The sequence below is a fragment of the Natrix helvetica genome, assembly GCF_964273705.1.
Source record: "Natrix helvetica genome assembly, chromosome: 1".
In the NCBI taxonomy this organism is placed as follows: Eukaryota; Metazoa; Chordata; class Lepidosauria; order Squamata; family Natricidae; genus Natrix; species Natrix helvetica.
The window spans coordinates 368,426,618-368,452,467 of NC_138548.1; the positions used below are offsets into that span (position 1 = coordinate 368,426,618).

Sequence of the window (25,850 nt, forward strand, 5' to 3'; positions counted from 1 at the left end):
CACCTACAGACAATTTGGTGAGGATGTGAGCCTTGCTGTGCCGGGCTTTGTCCTGTCCAGCCAGGTGGCCTCCAACTCACTAATATTGGGCTGATTTTTGCAGCTGGTTTTGCTGCAGAGAGGCAACAAGAAACTCCCAATCCTGACAAGGAGAATCATGGATTTCCAGTCCTCATGAAGGCAACTGGGGGGCAATGAAGCAAGGGTCCTAGAGAGCCCAGAGTGACAGGGGGGCTACTGGAGGTCTGGAGGCCTTTTTGGGAAGGTCAGCATGGGCAGGTGAAGCCGCCAACTTGACCCAGCCTTGGGTGTGGTCAGAAACCTCACAAGCAGTTGAGCCACAATGACCTCAAAGTCAGCATTGTCAACACAGAGCAAAAAATAAAATAAATATTTGCTTCCTTCCTTCCCGTTCTCCACTCTTTGACTCTCTCCAGTCAAAGTAAGAAGCTTACAGATTTCGAACCAACCTAGAACTAAGAAGAAATTTCCTGAAAGTTGGAACAATGAACCAGTGGAATGGATTCCCTCTAGAAGTTGTGGGTCTTCCAACACTGGAGCTTCCTAGGAAGAGATTGGACAACCAATAGGAGGGTTTCCTGCTTGAGCCGAGAGTGAGACTAGAAGACCTCTTAGGTCCCTTACAACTCTGTTATTCTTTTATTCTCCTTCAGGCAGGCGATATATTTAGCACATTAAGTTATTAAAGGGGGTAGAGATTTGAGGGCAGAGGTGGAGAGTTTCATTTCAGTACCAAATTTTTTTGGGGATTGGATTTGTCTCTCTCAGGTTTTTTTGTTCTTTATTGAAGAAATGTGGGTTTTGAGGGGAGGAAGGGCGTCAAAGGAGGAAGGGAAAGTTTGTAGGAAGCTCATCCTGAACCTGCCTTGGACCAGCAGTGTCTGCATTCCCAAAGCTAGAAAGAGCCAGGAGAGGTTTGCAGTCTCCCAACAGCCTGAGGATCATGGTGGAAGGCTTCCAAAGCAGCCAGCATTTCTCCAAGGTCTTCTCAGAGTATGGAAAATGGGGGCCACTTCCAGGAGGCAATGGGGACCAGGCCCAAGCACTGCAGCATCCCATTGGGGCATGATCGAAGGAGGGGAGGCCTCCAGCCAGAGGGGAAGATGTCACCAAACCACATCTGGATAGAAACAGGACCCCCAACACTTCCACACCAGAAAGAGAGCTCGATGGGGGTGCAAGGACGTCAAGGGGAGGCTTTCACCCCCTGAAGAAAGAGCTCACATTTGGGGGAAAGAGATGGCAAAGGGGGATCTCGTGGTGGTGGGTGACCCCTGCAAGCAGAAACATGGCTGCATTTGTATTCAGATCTTATTTTCTCCAGGGTAAAACACTTTGATGTGAAGGAAGACAGAGAGCCCTGATCTTTAGTGGGGAGGGAAGTCCAAAGTCTGAAATCATCCAGTGACACTTTTTGCCTAAAGCCAAGTTCTCCACCGGGAAAGATTTTCCATTTAGGGACTTCTGGGTGAGTCTGAGAAGGGAACTGCAGCTGACTCCCTCTGTCTCTGCCCAAAGTCTCCCCTGGAGGATTCGGCCAAAGAGCAGAGATGAAACTCTGAGGATAACAATTCTCCTTCTCACTAGAGATCCCTGGCTAATTCAACCAGTTCTTGGACTCAGAGTTTGTGGGGCTTTTCTCTGGAGAGAAACGGAAGGGAAACAATCCCCACAGGGTTCAAAATGATAAGATAGAGATGGAATTAAATCGGTCACCAAGAATTGAGAGGTTTGAAAGCTCCATGCTTGAAATTGGCCCAGAGGGAATAAACGGCACCTGTGGCTGAAGAAGGAGAAGAAGTGTGATATTTGTTGGCTTGCAGGTTAAAGAGAAAACCCTGGGGATTATTTAACGCCTGAACATGTCACAGAACTGAAATGGCTTCCTACTGAGTTAGAGCCAAAGTTTAATTTGTTTTGAAAGTTAATGCTGAAAGGCTCCATCACAAAAAGATTAATGCAACAGTGTGAACACTAACCCTCCCCCCCAAATATGTTAGTTAAAATCTAGTCATGGGGGCTTTGCATTTGTTGGAAGGAAAACCCATCTGGTTCAGTTCCCAGCTAAGGCACTGCAGACAAAAGGGAGGCTGATTGGAAAGAAAGTTTCTCTTTATTGAGGGAGCAGAACCACCAACCACAAGTGATTCTGGGCAAATGGAGTTTAGGGTGGGAGGGTTTTGATCCCCTCTTTGCCCCTTCTCTGAGCTTCCTGTTCCTGTGCAAGGACATGTCCTTTCATGGTCCATGGGCTTTTGTGAGATTCCTATGGGCTCATGGCTGGCTCTGTAGGCCAAAGGGGGGATGCAAATCCCAGGCCTTTGTCTGAGCTGATTTTGTCGACCTTTGGCTGAATCCTGTGGCTGATTGTTCCTGCCTGAGCCAGTCTCTCTGCAATGGGAGAAATGAGGGATGCCTTTCACCCCACGGAAGGGAGGGAGGGAGGGAAGGGGGACCCATGCTCCACTGCCACTCCCTTCCACACATAGGACACTGAGGGGGGAAAGCAGAGCATTGGGAGTTTTTGCCTCTTTATCATAACACTTAAAACCCTTTTTATTTTATCCTTATTTGAAATTCTCTCCCCCCTCCCCCACTTTTGTCTGTTCAACCCCTTCTCCCTGGGGCTGATTGGTGGCTGAGTTCCCAGGCAACCATAGCCTCTTCCCTCCTGTTTGATTGGCTGCTGCTGGGTTGCCATGACGACAGGGGTAGGCCAGCAAGAGAGGCAGCCACTAGGGAGAGAGAGGGGGCGGGGCTTTTGTCTTCCCTCAGAACTGGAGGAGTTGAAGGCGAAATCTTCTCTCTTTCAGGGAAAAACCTTCCTCAGATGCAGCCCCCGATAGGAAAACGTGAAAGAATATTTTACAAATATTTTAAAAATAAAGGGAAAAGACCTTGAGAGAAGGAAAAGAGGGAACAGAAACTAAAAACAGATAAAAGATAGGAAGATGGATGTAAAATTGTACAATAAAAGGAAATAGTCTGGATAAGGAGCTTATAGAAAATAGCTGAAACAGGAAACAGTTTTAATATTTTAGTAGGAAGACTAATTTTGGCATTTGTTGAAAATACTTATAATTTGCCATTCCTTTTTTGAATAAATGTGTAAGGTTTTCTTTTAGGAAATGGAAATGTCTCCCCAGTGACTGTAGACCGAATAGCAGAATGAAAGTTGGAAGGGACCTTGGAGGTCTTCTAGTCCTTTCCTCTGCTCAAGCAGGGGGTTTGTTGTTCCAACTGTCAGAATTAAGTTTTCCTTCATTCTAGGTTGGGTCTTTCCTTTACAGGTTTTGGTCACCACATGAAAAAAAAAAGATATTTGAAAACTGTGGAAAAAGTACAGAGAAGAGCAAGTGAGATGATTGAAGGCCTGGAGAGAGAAACATATGAAGAAGGGCTGCAGGATTTGGGTTTGGCCAGTCTAGGGATAAGAAGGACTTGGGGAGGGGGATAGGGAAGCAATGTTCCTGTATTTGTGGGACTGCCACAAAGAATAGAGGGTCAATCTATTTTCCAAAGCACTAGAAGGCAAGACAAGAAACAATGGATGGAAACTAATCAAGGAGAGAAGAAATTGGAAATCAAAGAGAAACAATTAACCAATGGAATGGCTTGTCTTCAGAGGTTGTAAGGGCTTCAGCACTGGAGACAGGACAGCCACCTATCTGAAATGTATAGGGTCTCCTGCTTGAACGGGGTTGGACTAGAAGACCTCCAAGGTCCCGTCCAGCTCTATTCTGATTGATTAATTGAAACCCCATTCACTTAGGCATGGTTTATTCAATAATTGCAGTTATATGAAGGGACTGCAGAACCCACATAAAACACCCAATATTGTATTAACACGCATTGCATCTTTTTGTCTTCTATAAGGTATTCTTTCAGCCTAACTTTATATGAACATTCTCCCCTATCCTACAACTAATTCAGTTTTAAACTGGGAGGTTTTGTCATGGATTTGTTGAAAAGATGAGTTACAGCAGATAAAATACACATTTTAAAGTTACACCAAGGTTACACTTAAGAAGGCTAAGCTTGGTATTTAGCCTGGAGTTTTTAACTCTGCAGGTGATGCATTTTAGGCTACAATGAAGTTCAGCTCAGCAAGAATATCAAAAGCTGAGTTAGTTACACTCTTTGCATGGTCTCATCCTTTCACTCTCAATTCTTTAGGAATTGTTTGGTAAAACTCTTATATGGATGTATTTCAGCTCCCATTTTATTTCTACATAATTTGACCAGCTGGATGGATCATTTAGATGTCATGCCCCAGCATCTAAATTTTACATATGTTGCTGCTCTCTCGCCCCATCTAGTGGCCGGAGAAACAATTACATTGTTTGAAGCTGACCCAACCCATTTTACCCATCAGCCTACACTCTCAAACAAGTGCATGCTGGGAAGCCAGACTCCATTTCCTTTAGCATTTGGAGAAGCACAAAGAAGAATCCATCTTAATCTGTGGCACATGGTCATCCAAGGACAAACACACCCACACATAGAGCACCGTTGGTGAGATTTAAAATATTTGTATGTATAAATTGTTATTTTCAGCAGTAACTCAATACTGCCTATCTTGTATTTGGTTTTCATTGTATGTATTCCTATTTTCCCCAGTTTCACCATATCCTGTTCTTTCAAAAAAGTATTCAGATCTATGCATATGGTCTGTTTTCTTGGAGGATAGGTGGGTTTAGCTTCATGTCAAGCTGCCCACAGGCTGACATGTAGTGAGGATAGAACACCAGATTATCCACATCTTGTAATTATACTGATAAGTATGGAGGACCCTATCTTCCAATTGCCCTTTGATTATTTCACTTAAAATTGTTGTCTCAGATCATGTACGGGGGCAGTTTGAAACAATTTCTATGCTTGGTCTGTTGGAATGTTTTGAGAGTGGAAATTCCTCTAACTGACATCTACACATTTCTTCTGGTTGTAAGATGCTCCTTTGTATTTAAGTCTGGCCTCAAAATGATAATGTAACACTTGGGAATGAAGATGCAAACAAGCAGCCCAGCACTGGAGGCCAAGATGGAGAAGACCTGCACGGCCACCATGTATTTCCCCTTCGTGCTCAGGTAGCTGGGCAGGAAGGAGATCCAGACATTGCAGAAGACCAGCATGCTGAAGGTGATCAGTTTGGCTTCGTTGAAGGCCCCAGGCAGGTTCCTGGCCAAGAAAGCCACCATGAAGCAAATGACAGCAAGGAAACCCATGTAGCCAAGGACAACATAAAACATGGTAACAGAGCCTTCATTGCATTGAAGGATGATCTCTCCAGGCTGGGAGTGGAAGTCTGAGTCACAGAATGGGGGAGACATTCTCAACCAGATGGAGCAGATCACAATTTGGACACTAGAACAAGAAAGGATGATGCAGTTGGCCAAGCTCTTCCCCAACCATTTCTTCACTTGGTTTCCTGGTTTTGTGGCCAGGAAAGCCAGCACCACTGTGATGGTTTTGGCCAAGAGAGAAGAAACGGCAACTGAGAAGATGATGCTGAAAACTGTTTGTCGGAGAAGGCAAGTGGCTTTCCTTGGTTGACCAATGAAGAGAAAAGGAGACAAGAAGCAAAGCAGTAGGGAGACCAGGAGGATGTAAGAGAGGTCTCGGTTGTTGGCTTTCACAATGGGAGTTTCCTGATGTTTAATGAATATGATTAAAACAAGGCCTGTGGCTAAGAAGAAGAGTAGGGCAAAAGACACAAGAATGATTCCCAGATGTTCTTCATAAGAAAGGAAAGATATAACTTTGTGGATACATTGGATTCTGTCCTCATTTGGATATTTTTCATCCGGACATTTGGTGCATTTTTCTGTATCTGAGTAAAACAAAAAAGCAACATTTTAAAAAAGTATTCTGTACTTTCATAGATCAAGAAATAACTTCTTAGGGCAACAACTCTTACCAGCAACATTTTCTGAAAAGCATTGCTTAAAATCTCTACAGAAAGTAGGTAAGAAGAATAACATTTTCTAAAAAGAAGAAAAAAAAACCAAGATATATTTTTATAGTTTATGACATTGGAGGAAGTCCTGGAACCTGTATTATTCCTTGTGTAATTTGAAGAATCTATGTTATTAGAGGTAGGTAATAAATCAGTTAATTTTTTTAGACACTTTTCCTGGATCCTGCCAGATATGCACTTCTTAGTATACTTGATTCTGGATTCCTATCTTTTGACACTGAATGAGCTATAAAAAAAGTTGGTTCTGCAAATAATCAGGAATCCCAACTAAAACGTCCTAACCTCCTATCTCTTCCTAGTCCCTCCCTCAGGGTGTTTCTACTATTCCTCTCTCTAAGTAAAAATTGTGCAATTTGAAGATAATAGCAATAGTGTTTAGACTTATAAACCACTTCATGTGCTTTACAGCCCTCTCTAAGCAGTTTAGAATCAGCCTATTGCTCCCAACAACCTGGGTCCTCATTTCACCAATCTCAGAAGGATGGAAGGCTGAGTCAACCTTCAGCTGGTGAGAATCGAACTGCCAAACTATTAGCAAAAAGAGAAAAAATAACAACTGAGCTTCAATGTCTCTTTTAACTTGCACTTTCATGATAGTGTTTCAGATGAATCCACTTCCACAAGGCCTGCCCTTTTCCTTGGTGTCCCCCACCTTCATGAATGGAGATGGTCCCCTCAGGGCAAGGAATGCAGTCATAGCAGCAAGCAGGCTCTCCTTCTCGCTTCCACTTGACAAATCCAGGATGACAACTTTCCACACATTGGGACTGAGGCAGAGACTAAGCAGACAAAGAAGAAATGCCGAAGGAAATATATTGTGACGAAGCATGCATGAAAATGGATGTAGACATTAACATTAGCCCAATAGTTTCTCAGCTTCCCTTAGATAAATATGAAGACATTGACTCATTCCAAACAGATTTAGGAGAGATAAATACTGGCAGATTGTTCATTTAATCACTCCCCTTTGCTTTTGGCCTCTAACATTGAAATAAAAGATGTTTCAACTTAAGAAAGACTGGAGGGATTGAATTGAAAAGACTTCAGCTTTAAGTGACAACCAGTTTGGTTCCTCCCCTTAGCCTTCTTCACATTCATTTCTCCATTCTTCACATAAATATGATTTTAGTACAATGAGCTTGCATTAAATTTTGGAAAAGAAATTATTGTGAAAGGTTTATTATTATTTTTATTATATAAGATTTATTAAATAAAATAATATTGTAATGAAGAAAGAAACTTCATACCAGTAGGATCTGGATAGGCTTCTTCTGGAGTATATAGAACATGGCAAAACTGCTTCCCTTTGAAAGTGATCCAAAACCATCCCCCAGCTAAGTAGAAAGGGGAGGAAATCCTTAAAAATTAGGGCTTGATTTATTTGTGTGTTTCTTCCCTCAATTCATATGGTTCTCAATTAAGACTAAAACTGACTGCCTAGTTTCTAGAACTGGGGTGAGATGAGATGCAGGAGAGGGCATGAGAACTAGTCCCTCAAAAATGGATCTTTTCATCTTCAGCACATGGGACAAGAGTAGGAGACTTGTGTCCAGCTCTGGATCCGGGTTTTTTTTCTACTGAAGAACTACAGTTGGGGGACACCAACTAGATCCATGGTCTAAAGAATAATCACCCAGCATCAATTGGGGGGTTCTACCAATTCGGCCAAACCGGTAAGTCCGAAGATCAGCTGAGAGCGAACCGGTTCCCTCCGACCTTCAGGTGGGTCCACTTGCCCACCCCCAGGTTAAAGTCCCCTATATTTCCTTGGTTTTTAGCCCAGCTGATTGGCGCAGCAGAGGTGCCTCAGCTGTTTTCCTTTGAACTGCGCATGCACACTCCGCATGTGCCATGCATGTCAGCTGCAGGTGCTCAGCAAAGCGGTTGTTAAAAGGGTAGGATCCCACCCCTGCCCAGCATCCAATATTGGACATGTCTGAATCAGATTAAAAGGATTTTCCTTATCATGGCATCTGAAGGAGACTTTTGTGAACAGCATTGAAGTCCTCACAAGCCATCTAACAAAAGGTTTTCTCTTCTCTACATTCAGTTCCCAGTGAAGGTCATCATCAGCCATGGTGACTAGAGTTCACCCACTTGAAATGAGTCATAATCTTTGATCAGTCTGTTTTCTGTCTGTATCAAAAGTTTATCTAATATTGTGCATTCTTTGGCAATACCTTCGTTCTTCCTATCCTGTGCATACCTTGATTGTATCTGTAAATAAGACCACCGTTCTACTTGTACTCCTAGTGATGTCAATTCTGATCTAGTTTTGATCTCCCCCTGCCTGTTCAATAACTCTTTATATGTGACTATATTTTCCATGTTGATTAAATTTGGGTGTATGTATGTTTCCATCGTAGATAGCCAAATAGGTATTTTAGTATAGTGGTCATGTTTAATTTTGTTCCATATTAGTAACAGAGATTGTCTGATGTAATGTCTACTAAAATATTTGTGTGCAGATCCTTTTTCATACCAGAGGAAGGCATGCCAGCCTGTTTGCAGGTCATGGCCTTCCAATTTGAGTAATCTTTTATTTCTCAGCATTATCCATTCCCTTAGCCATGTTAGTATGGCCGCAGTATAATAGAGTTCCCAATCTGGTACGCCAAATCCTCCCTTTTCCTTAGTGTCTTGCATAGCCTTAAGTTTTATTCTTGGTTTTCTTCCCTGCCAAATAAATTTTGAAACCAATTGATTCAAATCCTTGAAGACACCTTTTTCTAATTTAATGGGAATATTCTGAAATAGGAAAAGAAATTTTGGTAATATATTCATTTTTATAACTGCGATCCTGCCCATCAGGGACAGTTGTAGGTTTTTCCATCTTTCTAGATCTTTCTTAGTTTTATTAATCAAATTAGTATAATTATCTTCTTTGATGGTTCACCTCGCAGATAAATGTATACCAAGATATTTAACTTTTTTGACAATTTGGATACCCAATTTCTTCGTTAACTCCTCTTTTGCTTTTGATGTCATATTTTTAGTCAGCATTTTGGTCTTTGTCATATTTATCTTTAGACCTGCTATTTTCCCAGGAACATGTCAAAGAAACCATGGTCACCTGGGCGAAAAATTTCGGTTACAATGTGGAATTGGCTAAGTGGGAAAAACTTTGGATACTTAATCAGAAACTAACATTGGCTACGGCGTATAAAGAAAATCTTTATAAGATGTTCTACAGATAGCATCTCCCCCCAGCACGGCTTTCCAAAATGTTCAAAAATCTGGCCCCAAATTGTTGGAAGTGTAAAAAAACACCAGTCACTTTCTATCATATGTGGTGGACGTGCAATGAGGCAAAAAAATATTGGAAAATGATTCAATCATGGTTAGAACAAATGGTGGGAGAACAAATTATGTTTAAACCAGAAACTTTTCTCCTAGGCATAATACTGGAGGGGTTTAAGAAAGATACACTTTATTTAATTATACATATACTAACTGCAGCACGCATAACCTATGCACAGTATTGGAAAAAAGAAAATACACCATCAGAGCTAGATATAATCAGAAAAGGGTTGGCCTGTGCAGAAGCAGGTAGGCTCACTCTTGAACTTAAAAATAAAGGGGAATCAGAATATTTTGAAGTATGGAATAGATTTTATGATTGGTATAAGGCAAGATGACAAGACTGGAACAAATGTATATATTGTGATTGGACAGAAGGATAGACAATGTATTAAATAGATTAATTGTTAATGGTTTAAACTAGCTGTATATAATGTGAATGTATGGTCACTCCGACTCCGCGGTATTGCATTGTTTTAAATGTAAAAATAATAAAAATATATTTTTAAAAAAAAGAAATGGGTCATAATCTTTACAAAAAAGGTAAAACGCAGCAATATTTGACTCACCTTGTTGAGCAGATTTAGCCATGAAAGAGCAATTTCGTTAATAATAATACTCTGTCTTTCAATACTCCCCAGTTTTCTTTTTGTCGAATCCCCCTCAGGAGAAAACACGAAGAACTCAATGTCCATATCTGCAGCTATTTCTCCATTATGATCCACATAAAGATTCCAGTGGGAAAGATTGTAGAAGTCATTCTTCTCCAGAAAGGGATGGAACTGGAATGGAAATGTCCAGGAGTTTTAGAAGCAGAAACCTTCATTCCCTACTGGTATTTTCAGGTATGAATTTTTCTTGTACAGTTTTTTTTAATGTGCCAACATGCTTAATTAGGACAGCAAGTATTACCACTAAGAGAAAGGTTCAGCAAAATTTGTCAATCATATATTGAAAATATATGTATTGAGAAAATGTAATAACCATAAGTACTATTGTTATAATACAGCAGGTATCAAATAAATTGAACAATAGCAAAAAAAGAAATTATTCATAAACTTCTTAAAGGTTGATTGCCCAAAAGCATGGATTTTTTTCAAGATGAAAGTTCCCAAGATAATCTGCTCCCAGGTAAACCAAACAGGAAATATGAGCATAGGAGCTAATGCTACTTTATTGGAGTGCTATTAACAGAATCTTTCAAGTCATGTTGATCTACAGAAGCTGAGGATCAAAAGTCAGGAAGCACCTTTTCTAATAGGGTTGCAACTGGAGAAGGGAAGGACAGAGCACTCTTCCAAAAACTGAAAAATGTTACACAGAAGCTTAAGATTTGTTCGTGGTTAAACCAGAGTCTGGAACATGATAAAATGAACTCAGCGAAGATATTCTGGCTGAATTGGTATGATATGTTGATATGATTCCCCTCTTTCTCTAATGGATTCCTTCTCCAGAGGCATTTAGTTGGTTACATCCTTGTTGGGACCCCATACCTGCCATGGCTGCAGCTTCGGAGCCTCCAGTGTCTCTTGGGTCAACTTCCTTCTCCTCCAGGACCTGGATGAATATGCAGCCTTCAAGACATGGGCCAGAGTCATAAAGATAATGTAAATAGAGTCACTGTTTTCAACTAATATCCCATTCAATTCATCCTCTGTCTCCACTGGAGTTTTCTGGGTGCATCTTTTCCGGCCTTTGACAGAAAAAAGATTCTTTGAAAAATAACACTGAAAATTATTCTTTTCATACTGGGAGTCTACAAAGGAAAAGGGTTCAAAAGCACCATATTTTGGCCTTATTTTTTGTATAAATTCAAAGCTCCAAATACTATGGATGTATTTGTTATATTCACGATACCCAATTATATAGTTTCCCAAAGCCGTGGTGATCCAGATTTTCTCTCTAATGGGTCCTGACAAAATGTCAATTGTTAGATGAAAAATATGAAACGTGTTTGAAATGATAATATTTTCTATGAAGTGAACAAAGACATTGACTTGTTTCCACTGAGAAAAGCTGGAATCCCTGAAGGGTGCTAGATGTCCAGTCATTGAGAATTGTTGTGATATAACAACACAAATTCCATTCCTGACAACCAAAGGAGGAAAAATCCTGAGGAAATCCTCTCCCTCCTCTGTGTCTGGAGCAAGGAGGCCAATCAAGGTCCACCTGAAGTGCAGGAGCACTCGGACAATTGCTGAATACTGAAACCCTTCTTTGAGGAGCATCCGGTGGAAAAAAGGGAATTTACTTTTATCACTCAGAATCTCTGAAGCAACTCTGTGACTGATCTGGAAAAGCAATGAAGAAGGCTGTGTTTTATTTGTAGTCAGATCAACTCCAAAATATGAGTTTTTAACAAATCCAACTTTGTTTTGATAAACATCTTAGACTAATTTGTTGATTAGCCATTGTTTAAAATATTAAACAGAATATTAAGAAGACTTTATATAAAAATGATGATAGTTGACATTTTGGCTAATATACTTGTAACATTTTTTAAATAAAGTGATTAATTAATGGTAGTTGTCACTTTGAGGCTATAAGCTATATATCTTTTATCAACAGTAGATAAGATTGGAATTAACTGAATAACAGCATTGGAAGTGACTGTGGAGGTCTTCTATACCTTATACCATTTCAAATAAATGGTTCTTGAATCTCTCCCAAAAAACTTTCAATGTTGGAGCATTCACAACTTCTGGAGCCAAGTTGTTCCACTGCTTGATTGTTCTGTCAGGAAATTTCTTCTTAGTTCTAGGTTGCTTCTCTCCTTGATTAATTTCCATCTGTTGCTTCTTGTCCTACCCTCAGGTGCTTTGGAGAGTAGGCTGACTCTGTCATCTTTGTGGCAAACCCTGAGATATTGGAACACTGCTATCATGTCACCCCCTAGTCCTTCTTTTCATTAAACTAGACATACCCAGTTCCTGCAACCATTCTTCAAATGTTTTAGTCTCCAGTCCCCTAATCATCTTTGTTGCTCTTCTCTGCACTCTTTCTAGAGTCTCCACATCTTTTTTACAACATGGCAACCAAATCTGGATGCAATATTCCAAGTGTGGCCTTACCAAGGCTTTATAAAGTCTTCACTGATTCTTTGCTTGATTATCTTTTTCAGAATCTCCCCAGGTATGGAGGTCAGGCTGAAAGTTTTCTGGATTGATGGGTCCCCCCCCCCTTTTTTTTTTGGAGATGGGAACTACATGACCTCTTTTCTAGTCCTCTGGCAGTTTCCCAATGGTCTAAGGTTTTTGAAAGATATAGTTCAGTAGTTCTGAGATCACGTCTGCCAATTCCTTCAGAACATAGGGGTTTAATCCATTTGGTCTTGATGATTTGCACTCATCTAGGATGGAATTGCCATTTTCTTGCCTATTTTAACTTGCATTCCTAATCTGTGCTTTACGATACTATTTTTGATAGGTTGGACTGTTTTTCCCCCTTTTGTGTGAAGACAGGTGCAAAAAACAAGTTAAGCAGTTCCGCATTTTCCCTTCTCACCTTCTTGCCACTTTCTCCTGTTAGTGGATTAATCATTTCCTTGACTTTTGTCTTGTTTTTTTTACATGTTTACATGTTACTCCTTTTACAAAGGAGATGTTTTTTGCTTTTTTTTTTTACTTTTGTTGCAGCCTGAGTTCATTTTGAGCCTTAGCTGTCCTCACTTCATCTTTTCATGGTCGGGCTATTTGCTGATATTCTGCCTTAGATATGTGTCTCTCTTTCCACTTTTTATACTTGTCTTTTTTGTCTTTCAATTTAATGGAGAGTTCTTTATGCAGCCATGCTGTTTTATTTTGAGAGCTGTTATTTTTCTTCTTCATTTGTATTGTGCTAGACTGGGCTTTTATAATCTCACTTTTCAAAGTTTCCCAAGCTACTTGGGTTGTTTTCCTTTGAGGATTCTAATCCGTGGAATCCTTCTCAAGCTCTCTCCAAGTTTATTGAAATTAGCTCTCTTAAAGTCCAAGACTCTAGTTTGACTTTGTTTTATTGCTTGTGCTTCCATAATGTTGAATTCCAACATCACATGATTACTCCCCCCCACAAGTCTCCTGTAGCTTCAAGACTTTTTATCATTTCACCTCTGTTACTGAGAAGTAAGACCAATATGGATGATTCCCTCCTTATCTTCCCCACTTTTTGGGAGTCAAAGTTGTCTGCTAGGTTTGGTAAGAATCTGTTTCATCTTCCACTTGTTGTGGAGTTTGTCTCCAAGTTGGTATCAGGGTAGTTAATGTTCCCCATTACTATTGTGATTTGCTTCCTACATACCTTAGTTGGCTGACTAGTAAAAAGTTCATCTATTTCCTCTGTTTGGTTGTGTGACCTATAGTATACAGCTGTGGCAATGTTATTTTCCCCTCTTTTATATAGACACAAATTCATTCAAGACAGTTTTCATCATTGTTGTGATCTATTTCTGTAAAGATGCTGTTATTTCTTATATGTAGTTGAACTCCATTTTCCCTTTTATTTGGTCTGTTCCTTTTAACTAATTAAAACAAACTGTATATTCCATTTGTGGCTTTCATCCCACCAGGTTTCTGTAAGGACAATATCGTATCTGCCATCATTTACTTGAATTTCTGATTCCTCCTCTTGCTCATACTCTGTGTATAGCTATTTCAGTGCATTTTAACTGACCCTGAGTTTACTTTCTACATAATCTGTTTTGTGCCTGAGTCCCACTACTTCCTTATCACTTGTTTGATTAGTGCCCGATATAACACACACTATCAAAAGCTTGATTTTCATTGACAGCAAGGTTGAGATTCTTACCTGTGCAAACAGCTATGTTACAATCACTGATTATCCTATCAGTTTTAGATTTCTGGGGACGAATGTGTTCTGTATCAATTTACTGTCTGTCCCCATTGTTCAGTTTGAATGTTTCTCTAGATAATCCATGAATTTAATGCCTTATTTAAGTAATTCAGTCCTTTTCTTTGATGGATGGGAATAATCTCTTTCACAATTATTTTCATGAATATGGCATTTGTTCAGCATTATCATTTTTCTAAGATCATGTACAAACTGTGAGCTTTCCATCAGTGCTGCACTTTTCTATTCTACAGAAGACCTTGTGATTAGACACGGAGCCTCTCCTCATTTTCACAAGCACACAGCAGAAGCCACCAAAGCACTAGAGATGCTATCAAGAGAGAATATCACTATTTTCATACATGCTCCCATTCTAATGTTTATTCCAATTTCCAGTTCCTATAATGGACATAGTGAAAAGTAGCTCTTGAATTCCACAGAGAAGATATGGATGGATCTATGATATACCCACTACCATCCCACTCACTTCACTATATGGAGAAACATGCACACAAACCTGTGGGACTTTGTAGGGGCCTATTAATGTTGACATCTGGATGGAATTCTCCCTGTCTGCTGCATCAAGAAGAGCCAAAATGTTGTCCTTCCTTCCACAGCTGTAATTGGGAACATTGGCTTCTCCGGCAGAGAGAACATCCATCAAGACTTCTGAAGTGCCAAGTGTGTTCAAATAGTTGTCATGGATATTGTAGCCAAGTGTGAGATTGCACAGAAGCTGAATATTCTTGTTGATCTCTTGAATGGTGAAAATGAAGCGTTCTATTCCTTTGGAAGTATAAGGTTCACTAGTGTAGAAAAAAGGCTTTGGTTAATACAAGCATCATCAATAGCAGTAATAAAATACTCTTTTTCCAATTTCATCCTCTTTATCAACACGTGACTATTGAGTCTGAAGCTAATATTGATCAAAGAACAAGAGGCAAATGATAGTCACCCATTCAACATTTCATAATTGTTGAAGTTGAGAAAATGGGAAGATGATAAGAATCACAAATAGTCTATTATTTATAGCAGCAGTAATTTTCATCAGTACGTTATCCAGTCTGCAAAATAACTCATGTTTTAAAGTACAACCATCATAAAAGGAAGAGGATATTTCATAAGTGACCCAGAAAAGCTGCTCTAAAAACAATTAGTCCTCTGTTCCTGTAAGGATCAAGCATTGAATATCAATGAGCAGTTATAAAAATATGGAAATGATCTGGTCAAGGTTAACTACAACAATCACTATTTTAAACAGAAATCATTATTCAAGTTATAAATTCTAGATTGGAGTTGGAGAGGAAAATAATGTGGACTTCTTTTAGGTATATTTTTCTGCTCCATCTTTGTATTTGTGTCTCTTCCATTAAATAAGACAAAAGAGGAAACCGATGGAAATCTGATCAATCAACAAAATTAATCAATTCCTGAACTCTAGGAGTAAGCAGAATAAGGAGAGAAGAATGAGAGTGTTAGAATTGCAGATGAAAGGAATACAATTTCATCACACTGAATAACTTACAAGTGAGACTGACTATAAGGAAGCAGGTTGAAAAACAACATTTCCTGTTTTAGTGTTACTGCACTGGTGACCATACCGATGAGATGGTCTCCTGGCCTGTAGTAGCTCCATGGTCTTTCTCTATCCAGGTGCATCATATTCAGTGGGCACTTTATTCTAAGCTTCCCAGAGACTGTCTGGGACACCAGCAGCATCGAAAGCAGAAGCAGGAGGGCCATAATTCATAGAGCTGAATCAATCGCCTGATTCCAAAGAAGAGTTAGATGATTTCAAAGCACTCTCAGAAAATGGAATGTCCAGTGGTTTTCCTTTTTCCAACAAACCGAGCTTCATCTGGAAAAGAGGGAAAGGTACATTCAGCAGCACAGCCCCTGCCTGTGTCCTCAATCTTGTGCAAAGCATTCAGCATTAGCAGAGGCTTATATCTTTTTCTGACGCAAGATCCATTCCATGTTGCTTCAGTCTCTGATGTTATAGCAAAGGCAGACACTGGAAAAGTAGCAGTAGATGTCTCAAAGTCTGGGACTGTGATAATTACTATGAGTGATAATTTGTCCTTCAGATCTCTTCCAGGGCTCCATGTACAGAAGGTCAGCTGGAGAAAAGGATTGTTGTGAAATGTTGCAGATACACCCCTGGAGACACTCTTCAATAATGGTTGTCACCCTTCCTGCCAGGACATGTCCAGAAAGTGATGCTGGAGGAAGATGCTCCAATACCGAGGGAACTGACTTCTGCTGTCCACCATTGTGGCCTATGGTCTCCAGAGATTGCTAGAGAAGGTCACTTGGAGCTATGCAGTTTGGAGGCATTTAACTCTAGTGCTCTTTGATATTTCATTTCCAACTGTTGCAGAAATATATATTTTTGGATGAGAACTGACTAAGAGGCGGGAAAGAGCCAGTCTGTAGATTATATTCTTGAATAAATCGGAAGAAATTTATAGAAGGGATAGAAAATTTTATTTTCCTTGACTCTCTGTTGTCCAAGACTGAAATCCCTTATATTTTGAAGTTTCAGAGTTTATTAAATAAAGAATGGGGGTGAAGTCTGCAGCTGAGATGGTGGTGGTGCTCATAGTGTGATGTATATTGTGATCCAGGGGTGGTTTTTTTTTTAAAAAAAACCACTTTTGTGGGCATGGCTAGATGGGGGAGGGGGGCATGTGACTGAGTCAGCGTGGCCAACTTGACATCACTCATGCACACTCAATCACACGGTCCCCTCACCAAGCCATACCCACTGAAACGGTGCTGAAAAGTTTTGAGGGGGGGGGCCTCCAGCCTCACCAGAGCTAAGGGAGCACCTGCAAACTACGCAGTAAGAAAAAAAGGTTTTGTCCTCCGCGGCCACCGGGAACACTCTGTAGGCCTCAGCAGGGCTGGGAGAAGGGAAAAACCTCCCCATTTTTGCAAAAAACAGGGGCACTTTCCCCTTCCCCCAGCCCTGCTGAAGCCTGCAGAGTGCTTCTGGAGGCGAGGAGAAGAGAAAAACGCCACCACCCATCCCCCACTCAACCTGCTGCTCAACCTCCCTCCTGCCTTCACCCAAAGCCACGTGCCGCACCAGGAGACTGAAGTTGGAATTTCTTTTCCCCTCTGTTGCATACCTTGTCAATAGGAGTGTTTCCCTCTGCCTCCTTTTCCAGCCAAAAAAACATGCCGGCAACGGCAGGGAAACAGTTTGGGTGTGTGGCCAGGCTGCCATTACTATCGGTTAGGAAAAGTACACCAGATTTTTACTACCTATTCAGGCAAACCAGACTGAACCGGTAGGAACCGACCTCTGGTGTGACCTGATTTCTTGCCAGACTTAGGAAGAAACTGGTTTAAAGATGCATAGTGGCCCTTTCTCTGCTTCTATGGATGGACTCGGTGGAATGGGCCCCATTTGACATTCCCATCTCTCACGCTTTGTGTGGCTTTGAGGAGCATTTGGGAGACCTGAGTTCCTGGTTTATCTGTGTGATTTATGGTTGAGGTTATGTTTCTTACTTGGAGAACAGATGGAAATGAACTGTCACTTAACATGTAAAGCTTGGCTTTGAATGGAGAACTGGGGTTTGAGTGAGAGGAGAGAGTTGAGGGGATAGGCAGGTCCATCCTGAAGGGAGGAACAGAGAAAGTGATAATATTTTCCCACTGTATGGCCTTCAACTTCTACTCTCAGGGTCTGGGCCTCCTGAGATGGGAGGAATTTCCCTCTTCGGTCAGATATGTGCCCTTGCCAATATGTAGTGTTTTTTTTCCCCAGGGGAGAAGAGGAAGGGTGGCTGTTGTCATTTGTGGTTTTTTATGGTCTTTCAGGAGGCTGGACTTAGACCTGCTTCTTGTCTCAGTTTGGCTATGAGAACTTTCCCTGTTTTGGTGAAGTCTGTTGTGTGAACATCATCCTTTCAGGAAGAAAAATATCCCTGGTTATTTCAGTTACAAATTATTGTTCAACTTGTCTCCACTAATTAAAGTACTTCAGGGTTCCAGTAAGTCACTGATCCATCAGTCAACAGGTTTGACTTCAGAAAACAAACCATAGTTAGAAGTTACAAATGCAGCCATTGGTGAAGTGACCAGGCTCAGTGGATTCTGAATGTGTCAGACACATGCACGAGCAAAGTGAGCACACACACACAAAGTGTGCAATACCTGAACCTGTTATTAAACCAGTAGGATCCCACCATTGAATCCAGCTAATCAATAAAACCCAAAATCAAAGTTTCATTTTTTTCCACCTCAAGCACAAAGTCCAGAAGTGATTTCCAAGGAGAAACAAAGGTATTTGTGGGTTTTTTTTTCCTTAATCAAAGCAGTCAATTTAGCCATCTCTTCCAACTCCGTCAACTTTTGCAACCATTCGTCCATTGTCAGGGTCAAAGGGTCCTTCCATTTTTGAGCATAAAGTTATCTTGCTGCCGTCAACTTGTATAGCATCAAAGATCCATTTTTTTCTCCTTTTCCATTAAGGCCTAAAGCAAAGTCCCTGGTTTTATCTTTATATTCACTTTAATAATTTTCTGTATTAGAATATGAATCCTACTGCAATATTTCTTTCCTTTGTCACATGTCCACCATAAATGATAAAAACTCCCTTCTTTACATTTACATTTCCAACGTTCATTTGAAACACCTTTATACATTTGTGATAATTTATCTGGAGCTAAATACCAATGATATATCATCTTATAGAAGTCTTCTTATAAATTGTAATTTAATGTAAATTTTAAATCTTTCTTCCATATGTTCTTCCATTGTTCAAGCATTAAATTATATCCAAAGTTCCTTGTCCTTTGAATGATAGAATGCTTTACATGTTCACTTTCCAAATTTAAGTTCAATTACTTTTTATAGACCTTAGCAATAATATGTTCACCACTACCACACAATAAGATTTCCAATTCAATACCTGGCAATTGTGACTGAAGAAAAAGAAGTCTGCTATTTGTTGTCATACTGATTAAAGAGAGAACCCTGGGGACTATTTAATGTCTGAGCATGTCACAGATCTGAAATAGCTGCTTGCTAAGTGGGAGCAAAATTTTACTTCACTCTGACAGCTAATGCTCAAGGGCACCACCACTAAAAACCTGATCCAAAATCAAGTTTAGTGAAAATGTAATCATTAAAACTTTGCATAGTTTAAAAAAAATATCACACACATAAAATAGGAGAATGTGTCTTTGCAATTGAGTTCTTGTTTACTGGCTCACTTCCAGCTCTGCAAAGAAGCCATGGCAAATGTACAACTTCTCCCCTATAATTATGGGAGTGCTGGGGATTTCTTTCTTCCTCTGTTCTCTCCAGGGAGTTTTCCAGCTGTCCCTTTTGAAACCGGTTCAGTGAATGGCAAATACAAGAAATAATGCAAAGTAATGTCCTGTCCTGAGCCAGAAAGCCCTAAATATAGATAATTCCTGGCTCAGTCTACAATTTAAACACTACGAATCACTGCATAATTTCAGACTCTGGCCTTCATGAGTCTTTTCTTCTAGAGATATTATTAAGAAATGTGATATGTCAGTCTTTCAAGACTCATTTCAATTTATTTCCAGATGGACATTAAAACACTCTTATCCTATATTGATTCAGTCAACCTGAACATTTGCTAAATAGAATACTGGGATTACTCCATGAGAAGGTTATTACACATAGAGGATCCATCCATCTGAAGAAAGTTACCCCATTAGAATGTTAAGTGTAACACTTTCTTAGTAGTGGTTTTGTTTGGCTGGACTAACAATGAGCTCTGCCTGCCTATTGATATACTCTTGCATGACACCAGTTCCTTCCAGTGGCGTAGCGTGGGGGGTGCAGGGGGGGCCAGCCGCACCGGGCGCAACATCTGGGGGGGCGCACTCGCACTCGCAGCTCTCTGCCCCTGCCTGGCTCACTCACTCTCTCTCACTGCAGTGCTGGCTGTGCGAATCCGATCCGAGCCGCCGAGTCGCCGCCCACTGTGGAGGGGGGGGTGCCAGGCATGCGGTGCGGTGCGGAGAGAGAGCGAGGGACTATTGAAGATGGAGTTCAAAGCATGAAGCTGTATGCGTACTTGCTGAACACACTGAGAAAATAATAGACGCTTTGGAAGCGTTGAGAGATGGGCCAGAAGAAACCTCTGAAACCAGGGGTGATGCAGGAAGTCTTTTAGTTTGCATAATGGCATATGTTTTTTTCTCTTTCTTGCATTTTTGGAACCCAGTACTAACCGAAGTAAATGATACTCAGATCTACCTGCAGCAAGAAGGACTTGCGCTTGATCAATGCGTGCAAAAGTTAAAAGCATTGGCTTTATTTTCTCATGAAAAACGTGATAGTCTAGTGTCATGGCCCATGCTAGGTTACTACATTTGTAGATTTGTATTCATAGACCTGCTGAAAATGTGGAGAATGTGTAATGCATGTTCGCACTCAATAAAGTGTTTGAAAATAAACTTGTATTTAGATGCATTTTACTTTAATTACATCAGTATTTTCATAACAAACAATACATGTGCTTAGGGGGTAAGGGTTTCTTTAACTAATCTAGTGGAAGAGACTCGAGTGCTAAAATCCACGGGTTAGGGGGCGCAAATTACTTCCCTTGCCCCGGGTGCTGACAACCCACGCTACGCCACTGGTTCCTTCTGGCTTCTCAAAGGTAAAAAAAAATCAGTCAGACCATTTCCTTCAAGATCCTAGAACTGAATTCATCTCTCCCTGGCCCTGAGATTTGTATGGGTTGAAAGTAAAAATTTATTCCCTAAACTACATACAAGATTTTCCCAGTCTCAAGGTACAGGTTTGTTTTTTCCATTGGTGTAACATTGGTTTTCTCCATTGGTGCATCACAACTTTGTTGAATCCCAAACTCTCAGAAACCTGGGACCAATAAAAATAAAGTAATTCTGCCTTTTCTTTGTCATCTCTTAGAGACTTTTTATATTTGTTGAGCCACCATTTTTTTAAAAAAATCTTTCATTTTGAATATATTGTCCATGCAGGACAACGAATGGACTATGAAATGACATATAATAAGAGCAGATCTCTTAATCCATATAGGAGGATCTGAAAGGTTGAAAACCTTGCACCTGGCATGGAGTTTGAAATGAATCTGGGCATCATTATGAGAAAAACCACAGAGCTGAAAAAGAGTTCAGGTTAAACTTTATTTGGAACTTGAGTCCTATTTTACTTCTGTCCTATTTTTTCTCTCTGCTTAATTACTTTCACTATCAGAGCTTGGAGATCATTTGCATTTTTGGCTATGCAAGTTGTGTCATCAGCAAGATATTGGTTATTGATCATTCCAAAGGTACTGTTTTAAGAGACAACTGGACTTTTTGGTTTTTCTTTGAAGGCATTTTGCTTCTCATCCAAGAAACTTCTTCAGCTCTGAAGCTTGGTTATTGATCTTTCTTCCTTCAGTTTTCAAACAAAACTCATCTTCTTTGAATCCAGTTTCCTTTATTATATATTCAACACATAGGTTGAATAAATATGGGAAGAGTATTGTAAGGATATGTGAAAATGTACTTGTGAGACAGGAGGAAGATCAACAGACTGGACAAGTGGCATGTAAAAGACCTACAGTCCACCGGAGGAAGAGGGAGCATGGGAAATGTTTGGGAAGAGATATTCCATATTTTTCTGGAGAGTGCAAGAAGAGGAAGGGAGCAATATTTTCAGTCTTGCAAAACTTGTGTGGACCCAATGGACCTCAGGAGCTCTCTCCAGAACTTGGTGGTGAACTGAGCTCCACGGTCTGAGATGATCCTCCTGGGTACTCCGTGCAGGTGGTAAATGTATTTAACAAACATCTTCACTAGCTTCTTTGTGGATGGTAATCCTGAGCAAGCAATGAAATGAGCTTGTTTGGGAAATAAGTCAATGACTCTCCAAATTACTTTATTGCCGCCGCTGTCTGGGAGCTCGATGATGTTCATTACAATCTTTTCCCATGGTCAGCCAGGACTGGCCACCTGTTGCAATAATCCAGGGGCTTCCCTGGCCATATTTTCATGGTTGCACATCTGGCACAGCTTTTCACATAGTCTTCCACTTCTGCTTTCATTTTTGGCCACCAAAATTGATGCTTGGTGAGGTGGAGCATTTTTAGGAATCCAAAGTGGCCTCCTAATTTCGCATCGTGGCTTCATTGTAGTACTTCCAGCCTCAGGTTCGTGGGAACATACATTTTGGATCCTTTCCAGGCTAAGCCATCTCTCATCGTCAGGATGTCCTTGTTGTCATTGAGCCAGGGGTCAGTTGGCAGCGCTGATTTTATTGCTGTGGTCAGCTTGTCCCGGCTGAGGGTAGGCTGCCATTTGTAACCCAGCCTAATGTTAAGAGTAGGGCCTGTTTGGGATTTTCTTATCAATGAGATCTCAATGCATCAATCCTACATTGGAGGTGATTTTAGAATTCCTTGTAACTGAAGTGTAACTTCATTTGGCATCCATTCTAGAAATACCAATGTTTGCATGGGAGGCTGACTAAGAGACAGGAAAGTGACAGCCTGTGGACCACATCATTGGCTAAGAGAGGGAAAATCATAGAGCTGGTAGAATTTTCTGTTTTAGTTTCATTGACACAGTCTGTGTTGTTTTTCCATGCTGATAAAAACCTTTAAAGAGCCTTTAAAGTTTGAAATTTCTTGGTTTCTTAACAACCACAGTGTGCTGTAAGATCTGCAGTTGAGATGGTGGCAGTGCCCACACTGTGTTGGATAGTATGACCAAATTTCTTGCCACAACTACTCAGAAGTTGTTGTTGGGGAACCTGGTGGCAATTCCTCTGGTTTTGTAGATGCACATGGTGTGGTGTAACTATTGTGACAAGTGCTTCAAAGGACCAGTTTGGAGCTCCTGTGTTCTTGGTTTATCTTGCTCAATTGTTGATGGATTATATTTCTTACATGAGATGTTAATATCTACAGCTTGGCCTAGAAGGGAGAACTGGGGATTTGAGTGAGAAGGGGGGGGGGGGCTACTGGGATGGGCAAGTCCATCCTTACAATGAGGAACATACGATGACCAATATCCCAGGTCCATTATTTGAAAGTTGTCCCACTGTACCGTTCTCAACTTCTACTCTCAGTACCTGCTATCAGATCTGTGGTGGCTTCAGGTTCCTGCTGTTGTTTTTGAATGCCAGGTTGGTGTGTAAGAAGGCTTCTCTCATGTTACTGCCATCTCTCACAGAAGTCTAGTTGTACCCTAAGGGGAGGAAAACTTTCCTCAGTTGGAAATGCGGCCACCTATTTTGTGGGTTTGCCTCAGGTGAGAGCCCAGGGAAGTGGAGAAGGGGGTGGCTTTGTTTATGATAGCCTTTCAGGAGGCTGCCCCTAGAGCTGTCTTTTTGTCCCATGGTGGCTGCTAGAACACTTCCTCAGCCTGGTGAAGTATGTTGTGTGAATCTGGCGCTGTTGGAAAAAAATGTCCTTCTGGGTTCAGTTCCAAGTGGGGAAAAAGACACTGGAAACATAGAGGCTGCTTGGGAAGATGGTTTAATGGTGGACAGGATCACAAGGCTTGAGCTCCTGAGCAGAATCACATGCTTCCAGATTTTGGGTGAAGAAGAAAAGAGGCAGAGATACTGAAAGTCCCTGGTTTTATGCCCTCTGTTGGGCCCCACCCCAGATCTTCCCGTTCCTGTGTAAGAAATGCATTCTGATTGGTGGTGAGACTCCCAGAGGGCGGTGCAGGGGCAACTCTGTAGCTGTGTTGAGACCCAGGTTTGGTTGAGCATTGCTTCTTCCCAGGCACCCTGTGGTGAGATGGGTAAAGGGCTAATACTATCATGCCTTAATCCTATCACCCTGGAGATGAAGGGGGGAGATCTTTGTTATGTAGAATAGACTGGCTCAGTCCTTTAATGGCCCATTGACAAAGATGGGGGCTATTAAGAGGCAATCTGTTTCCTGCCTAAAAACACGTTTCTCCATTTCTTATCCAGGGAAATATAATATTCTGCCTTTTCAATATTTCCCACAATTTTTCACTTTTCTAGGAGAGAGGTGGGTTTTAACTTCCTACAGCACTTACCTGAAAAAAAAGTGACTTCAGCTTATTTCTGTTATAAATGATTATTCAACTAGTCCCTGCTGATTTAATATACACAATTCATTGACCCATCAGCCAACTTGCTATCATAGTCAAGAATGGATCCTTCCTGCCATTTTTACACAATCTCCAAAAACAAACTATGCTTAAAAGTTGCAAGTGTGAATGCAGTCATTAGTGAAGTGATCAGGTTAAGTGGGTTGCTGTATATAGCTGTGATTAGAGCCATGTCTATGGTCAAGGCATCAGGGTAGTAAACAGGCAACCATGAGTTCTAGTCCTGCTTTGGGCACAAAGACAGCAGAGTAAATCTGGGCCAGCCAATCTCACTTAGCTCTTGGAAAGAGGCAATGGCAAACCACTTCTGAAAAGCTTTGTCACTTATGTTTTTTAAATTCTTTTAGGGGTTTAGGGGTTGGGGGTGGGTGGGTCAGATCAGGAGCGATGACAGAGCCAGGTCACCAGGTGGGGTCTTGAGCAGAAGGAGCAGAGAGGAGGAGGGGGGAGAGGATATCATTCCTATACAGGGCTCTTTGATTCCAACAGTCGTAGGGAGGGGCAGATACGAGGACAGTTTAACAACTCATAGTCGGTTGGGAGACCGTGGGTGCTGGTTACACCCGGTCGCTTGTACCAACCCCCGCGTTCTAGGTGGTCAGGATCTGCAGGCCCAGGGCCTGAGGCTGTTGTTATGCAATGCGAGGTCCGTTGTCAATAAGGCCCCCCTCATTCATGATCTAATTTTGGAGGGGGAGCCGGACCTCGCGGGAATAACGGAAACCTGGTTGGGCCACGAGGGAGGGTTACCCCTCGTGGAAATGTGCCCACCAGGTTACCAAGCATTTCACCAGCCCCGGGCCCGGGGAAGGGGCGGTGGGGTAGCAGTGATTATCTGGGAGGACTTGGAGCCGAGGGAGTCCACTGTGCCACAGACGTCCGGATGTGAATCCCTTGTTGTGAAATGGGGCCCTGGGAGGCAGTTGGGCCTGCTGATAGTATACCTGGCTCCCCGCCATACATCAGCGACCCTGCCTGAGCTCCTCAAGCTGATCTCATCGGTGGCGGTTGAGACCCCCAAACTTTTAGTGATGGGGGATTTTAACCTGCCGTCGGTGGGAGAAGCATCAGAGGGGGTTCGGGAGTTCATGGCTTCCATGATAGCCATGGACCTGACTCAAATGATTCAGGGCCCGACACACGAGGGAGGTCACACCTTGGACCTTGTTTTTGTCTCTCGCCAGTGGTTGAGTGATCTGGGAGCAGTGAATTTAACCATCACTCCTCTGTATGGTCAGATCACTCACTACTCCGACTTGACTTCCCTGGTGCTACCCCCCGCTGTGGGGAGGCGGAACCGGAAAACACTAGATGGTTTCGCCCCAGGCGCTTGATGGAACCAGACAGGTTCCAGACGGAGCTTGGGCCACCTCCTGCAGCCCTGACCAGCCCTCGGGTAGAGGACCTGGTGGCCGCGTGGAATAATGCGACTACCGGGGCCTTGAACCGGGTGGCGCCTTTGCGGCCTCTCCTGCGGCAACGATCCACCCTGGCTCCTTGGTTCACCGAGGAGCTAAGGGTGATGAAGCGCCGCAAGAGATGCCTAGAGAGCCGTTGGAGATCCTCCTGATCCGAATTTGACCGAGCACAGGTACGAGCCCATTTAAGGA

The 25,850-nt window shown here is 41.7% G+C and overlaps 1 protein-coding gene and 1 long non-coding RNA gene across 2 annotated transcripts in view; both read right to left on the reverse strand.

Moving 5' to 3' along the window:
- LOC309384581 (vomeronasal type-2 receptor 1-like) overlaps nucleotides 1–15,835 on the reverse strand; it is a gene marked incomplete at its 3' end in the record, with an annotated part of 42,636 nt that extends 26,801 nt beyond the window's left edge. Inside the window, exons 1-4 of the mRNA XM_081938284.1 lie at nucleotides 15,727–15,835; nucleotides 14,643–14,931; nucleotides 9,868–10,080; nucleotides 6,651–6,777 (exon numbers count right to left, since the gene is read on the reverse strand). Of these exons, the coding sequence (XP_081794410.1) occupies nucleotides 6,651–6,777; nucleotides 9,868–10,080; nucleotides 14,643–14,931; nucleotides 15,727–15,761 (664 nt within the window). The 5' untranslated portion in view covers nucleotides 15,762–15,835. The remainder of the gene's footprint in view (nucleotides 1–6,650; nucleotides 6,778–9,867; nucleotides 10,081–14,642; nucleotides 14,932–15,726) is intronic.
- LOC309392074 overlaps nucleotides 1–25,850 on the reverse strand; it is a 185,538-nt gene that overhangs the window by 152,213 nt on the left and 7,475 nt on the right. The gene's annotated exons all lie outside the window — the stretch shown is intronic.